This window comes from Elephantulus edwardii, unplaced genomic scaffold (assembly GCF_000299155.1).
Source record: "Elephantulus edwardii isolate Elephantulus edwardi_28Jun2011 unplaced genomic scaffold, EleEdw1.0 scaffold00340, whole genome shotgun sequence".
In the NCBI taxonomy this organism is placed as follows: Eukaryota; Metazoa; Chordata; class Mammalia; order Macroscelidea; family Macroscelididae; genus Elephantulus; species Elephantulus edwardii.
The window spans coordinates 481,319-487,147 of NW_006400090.1; the positions used below are offsets into that span (position 1 = coordinate 481,319).

At 50.5% G+C, this 5,829-nt stretch overlaps 1 protein-coding gene across 1 annotated transcript; it reads right to left on the reverse strand.

Moving 5' to 3' along the window:
• Positions 1-415: 415 nt before the first annotated feature.
• On the reverse strand, positions 416-4,086 carry KRT36 (keratin 36). Its single transcript, XM_006901630.1, has 7 exons — positions 3,631-4,086; positions 2,881-2,963; positions 2,505-2,661; positions 1,623-1,784; positions 1,392-1,517; positions 1,050-1,270; positions 416-629 (listed from the first exon to the last, which is right to left on the reverse strand). The coding sequence occupies exons 1-7, from the start codon at positions 4,084-4,086 to the stop codon at positions 416-418; spliced, it is 1,419 nt and encodes a 472-aa protein (XP_006901692.1).
• Between the last annotated feature and the right edge of the window lie 1,743 nt (positions 4,087-5,829).

Sequence of the window (5,829 nt, forward strand, 5' to 3'; positions counted from 1 at the left end):
CAGTCATGCTTCTTTGGGTCATCCCAGCTACAGGACATTCTGGGTCACCCTCCCATGGCCCTCCACACAAAGTCTGAGAAGACGAACCTGAAATCCACACCCACAATGTTAACACGATCCCCTATCAAGTTCCCCACCAACTCACCACATGAGAATAAACACACTTAGCCTGGGTTGAGTTTGCAATGCCAAGAGAACGCACTTTATTGGGCAGATTTCCAGTGAAAGCAGATTATAGTTTGCACGGCGTAAAAGCACAGTCAAGCCTAGAAACACAATACAAGAAGAATTTTGATAGAAACCTTGCTGAGTGGTGGAGCCCCCTCTAGGAAAGGGTGGGGTCATTTAAGAGACAGGAGCCGCAGGGGTGTCCCCCCCCTGGGCCCAGGTCACCCCGGGTGGGCCAGGGGGCCGCTCACATCGGGCGGAGCTGCATGTGCTCCCTGGAAGAAATGACTTTGCCATCTCGGATCTCCTCGGTGATAGTGCGGATCTGGGTGTTGACCTGGGGAGCTGGGGTGCAGGGTACACTCGTGGTACAGGGCACATTCGTGGTGCAGGGCACGCTGGGGAGGTAAGGGACCCTAGTGGCAGGCTTGCACTCCATGGCGCCAGGGTGGGCAGGAAGCCTGAGGAAAGAAGTATTTCGGGGTGAATCTGGCATCCAGGCATTGATCTGAGATGCATGTGAAACATATTTGAGAAGTCAATGTAGTCAGATAAATGACGACTAAGAATGACTTCTAAGACTCACAACCATTGAGTCAGTCCTGATGCAGTAACCCCTGAAATTTACAAGAAGGAGGGCTAGTGCTGCTGGAATGAAGACCAGAAACTCCCAGACACGATTGCTGGAAGACTGATCCCCTGAGAATTACCAAAAACCAGACTAGAAGGATACTCAAGAGGGCCTTCGTCATACCCCCATCACTTGTGCAGGACACATAGGGAATGGCTACAGGCATCGACTCCTTTGCTGCTGCCGTGACATTGGGTCTAGGTGAATTCTTCCCCCAAGCCTGGCTCTCCAGGGCCCATGGGCCACTCACTTGCAGTCTTCTCCCTCCAGCAGGCGGCGGTAGGTGGCGATCTCCGACTCCAGCCTGGCCTTGACGTCGAGGAGCACCTGGTATTCATGGTTCTGACGCTCCAGGTCACAACGGATGTCCGCCAGCTGGGACTCCACGTTGGTGATCAGACACTGCATCTGGGCCAACTGGGAGGTGTAGCGCGCCTCGGTCTCAGCCAGAGTGGATTCCAGGGAGTTCCGCTGCAATGGGAAAGAGAAAGCTGCCAGTGGGAGCCCAGAACCCCACATTCCTGGATACCTATCTATCTATATGAGGAGTGACATGCCAGGGCTGGCAATCACTGGGGCAGAGGACACCCACCATGCTGTGTTGAGCTTGCAGCTCGATCTCCAGTGCGTTGACGTTGCGTCTCAGCTCAATGATCTCAGTCTGGCAGCACTGCAGCTGCTCCGAGCTGGACACCACCTGCTGGTTCAGCTCTTCAGTCTAAAGCACATGATGAGTAACGGAGCACAGTTAGATTATGGGGTAATTACTCTATGGGGTAGCACCCACTCCCTGGAGCCTGTGGCTTGGGTGTTCCAGCCGCACCTGGGTGTTGAACCAGGTCTCCACATCTCTGCGGTTATTCTCAACCAGGACCTCATACTGGCATCTCATGTCTTCCAGGACCTTGTTGAGATCCACTGGCGGAGCAGCGTCCACCTCCACGTTCAGTCGGTCCCCAAGTTGACAGCGGAGGGCACTGACTTCCTTCAGAGAGGAAACAAGGGGCACGTGCAGTGAGAGGGATGTTAAATGTGAGCTCTGTTCCTTCACTTACCAGCTGTTTAGTGTTAGACAGGATCCTTAACCTCTCTGAGCCTCAGCCTTCTCATGAGCTTATACCTATACTCCTGGGAGTTAAAAAGTAAAATAAGTAAAAACAATACACTGCCCTTGAGTCAGAACTGCTTCATAGCTGACTCTCCAGCAGGTTTCCAAGGCTATAAGTTGCATGAGAGAATATAGCCCATCTTTCTCCCACAGGGTTGCCAATGGATTCAAACCTTGGTTTTTGGCGTTAGCAGCACAGCGCCTTGTGGACTAGGCCATCAGGACGCCCTGGGGACTCAGGCATTAAACAAGATACTAAACAACATCAGGCAAGCTGGATTGTTCTGATTAAACACTATGATTATTGGCTCAAGTGGAGACTTATTGTCATGGGCAGGAATGTGGGTTCTGTGTCATCTTTGGCAAGTGCTGCCCAGGCTGAGCTCAGTTTCCTCATCAGTAAAAGGGATCTTGTAAAAGTATATGCCTCCTTGTAAGGCTGAAATGAGAACTCCACGTAGCTCCTGGTACGCAGTAAACCATCAGTATTAGAGACGAGGTGTCACATGGAAGTGATTGCCTGTGTTGCTACACCCGAGTGCCACCTGCGGCTCCCTATACTGGATAAAGGACTGCGAAAGGTGACATCGGGCTCACCTCCTCGTGGTTCTTCTTGAGGCACATAAGCTCCTCCTTCAAGGACTCCACCTGCATCTCCAGGTCGGACTTGCACAGGGTCAGCTCGTCCAGGATCCTGCGCAGGCCATTGATGTCGGCCTCCACCAGCTGCCTCAGGGACAGCTCCGTCTCGTACCTGCACACACAAAACCCTGCTGAGTCTCCAGCAAAGGAAGCCACGTGCACACACACACGGCCAAGGGGCTTGCTGCCAGGTGGAATAGAGAACACTCACTTCATGCCCTTACATGCTTACAACTCCATCTGACTTCATTCCACTCCCCAGGTCCCCAAGGCAGGAGACAGAAGCAAGGGAGCCTCGTAACAGAAACCTTCCCTAAGCAGCCTTACTCACTTGGTCCGGAAGTCATCAGCAGCCAGCTTGGCATTGTCAATTTGCAGGACCAGCCTGGTGTTGTCAGCCTTGGTTAACAGGATCTAGGGAACAAGAGGCTCTCTATGAACGGGCGAAGGCTCAACAGTAGGTTGTGGATGAGGAGAAAATGGCCATGTCACCAAATACAACCAGCTGCCTTCAGCATTTCCAACTTCCACCCCTGACCTGAGATGTGGAGAGAGTGCCGGTCCTAGGATAGGGACATCACAAGGATTCCCGTGGCCCCCAGCTCTGGCATCTGTAAGCCCCACAGTAATACAATGTAGGATGGACAGAGGTAGACCTGGATTCTGGGTCCAACACTCATAGACTCTGAAACCTCAGGCAAGCCACTGAACTTCTCTGAAATTTAACCTCTGCATCTATTAAATGGGCTCAGTAATGCCCCAAGATGAAGAATGAAGAAGCCAACGGACAGGAAATCCTAAGGCCCAGAGCCTACACCCAGCAGGTGCTTGGTATATGTAGCTTCTCTTGCTGTATCTGAGGCCAGAAGAGGAAGTTAGAGATGACTGACAGCAGGTTGCAAGCAGGAAACTAGCCAAAAGGCCTGGGTCCCCCAGGAAACCAAGATCCTAGAGAGAACAACTTGCCCTCCTGGAAAAAATACCCTAAAAGTTACAACCCCATCAAGGAAGAACTTCTAATAAGGCAGCCACCACATAGAGCTTGTGTTACCCAGTTGGAAAGGACCTACGTCCCTGTCACCTTCTGCTGCAGCTCCTCAATGGTCTTGAAGTAGGATTGGTAGTCCGGGCAGATGTATGGGATCTGAGACTCACACCACTCGCGGATGCGGCACTCCAGTTCCCCATTCTCCCGCTCCAACTGTCGGACCTTTTCCAAGTAGTTGGCCAGACGGTCATTCAGGAACTGCATGGTCTCCTTCTCAGTGCCACTGAAGGAGCCCTCACAGAGCCAGGCCCCCGTCCCAACAAAGCCAGAAGGATGGCACCCAGTAGACAGGTAGGAGCCAGGCATGCAGCCCCCAAGACCTGACAGACCCAGCCTAAGAGAAGAGCTGGACCCTCCCATCCCAGCAAGACTGGAGACTCTACAGGAGCCCACGGAACGGATGGAGGACCGAGATAGGCAGCCTGTGGAGCCATAAAGGCCCTTGACAGACCCAGAGGAGAAGGTCGGAGGGCAGATCTGGGTAGCCATGATACTAGCAAGGAAAGGAGCAGTTAAGGAAGGAGCTCGGGTTCTGGGTTCCCCGGACCTCTCTGGGAGTTTATATACACTCTTCGTGGGGTGTTGGCATGTTCCACATCTTTGACTCTTGGGAAAGCCTATTTCTATTCCAGAAAGCTAATCTCATTAGGATGTAATTTTTTTTTCAACCTATCTAAAATTCCTAGGCTTATAAAAAAAAAGTTGAATTTAGTTTGCTAAGTCAGGACTCTCAGCTGTTGTCATTCCTACAGAAAATGAATTTTATTGCCTCTTCAAAGAGTCTTTACCTAAGAGCCCATAAATTGGGAGTGGCCTGACAAGTGACACAGGGTTCCTGTCCTCTCTGCCTTCCCTCCCTTGAAGAGCCCAGGCTGTCCTTTTCTCATCCCATCCACTGCCCCATCCCTCATAGCCACTCATGTATGTCTGGGTCACCAGGATGGCAGAAGAGAGGCAAAGAAACTAAAATCCAGGGAGCATCACTGATGTGCTGGCTCAGAGTTAGTTCCCTTTATACCTCACAACAGTCTTGGGAAGTGGTTAATGTTACCTCCACTATACAGACGTGGAAACTGAGGCTTAAAATGGTTCAAAAGTTTGCCAAAGGTGAATAGCTAGTGAATAGCAGAGCTTGAATCTGAAGCCAAGATTCATGCACTCCCCTGCCCCCCCAAAGCTGCAAGTTTTTATCTTGCTAATTCCTCAATGACCAAAGTCAAGTCCAGAATGTATGCTTCAATCCATCCTGGGTCTACTCATCATTTTTCCCATGGTGCTGAGTCCATTACCTCTGGAATCATCATTTCCAACAGATCTCCTGTCCTACCAGCTTCACACAGATATAAAGAGGCTCAAACAGAAGAGAAAGTGTTTTATAAACCATCAGGTATTTTCAAAATATACTTCAGGCTAACAAGATAACCTTCAATGATGGTTTGTGACTGTGGCTCACAAAGGATTATGGGATTCACTCAAGTGGGTTTGCAAACGATGATATCCATCTGCCTACTAGGCACATTTTGGTGAAACATTCTTCTAGGTCGTGTAACCCTGGTCTGTCCATTTGCTGTTCAGAGGTAACTCATGGTTGCTATGAAGCTGAACACTGTGACACTGATGAGTCAAATGCGAGAATGGTGACCCATGGTGGACAGTGTTTGGTGGATCTCGCCGATTAAAACAAGCTTGGCAGCAGGAGTGGCATCCAGTTCCATAATAGCTTGCCTCTGGAAATCCTATGAACCTGGAGAAAGGACAAAAGTTACACAGGAGGTGTCCAGGTCTTTCGTTCATAGGGTCACTATGAGTCGCCTATGACTCAATGGCACTTAACAACAGCAACAACAACTGGATACAACAACAGTACCGATGGTAAAGGGCAGAAGGTGTCCCACAAACAGCCTCTCAGGCCATCATGACCACATCATTAGTACTATTTCCTGCCGCTATGGGATCCTGAGCTGAGGCTCTGAAGGTGAAGCTAGGGGCTCATTCCCTTTGTGGCCGCAGTTCTTTAAATCTAGGAGTATAGAATAGGACCATGGGAAACCCTCCTCTGGTTCTCTCATCCCTAAGCAGTTTATAGAGATGGTCAAGAGCAGACTCTTTGGACAGGGAAGAGATAAAAAGAAGGCAGAGAGAGAGAGAGAGAGAAAGAGAGAAAGAAGCAGGGAGGGAGGGAGGGAGGAAGGGAAGGAAGGAAGGAAGGAAGGAAGGAAGGAAGGAAGGAAG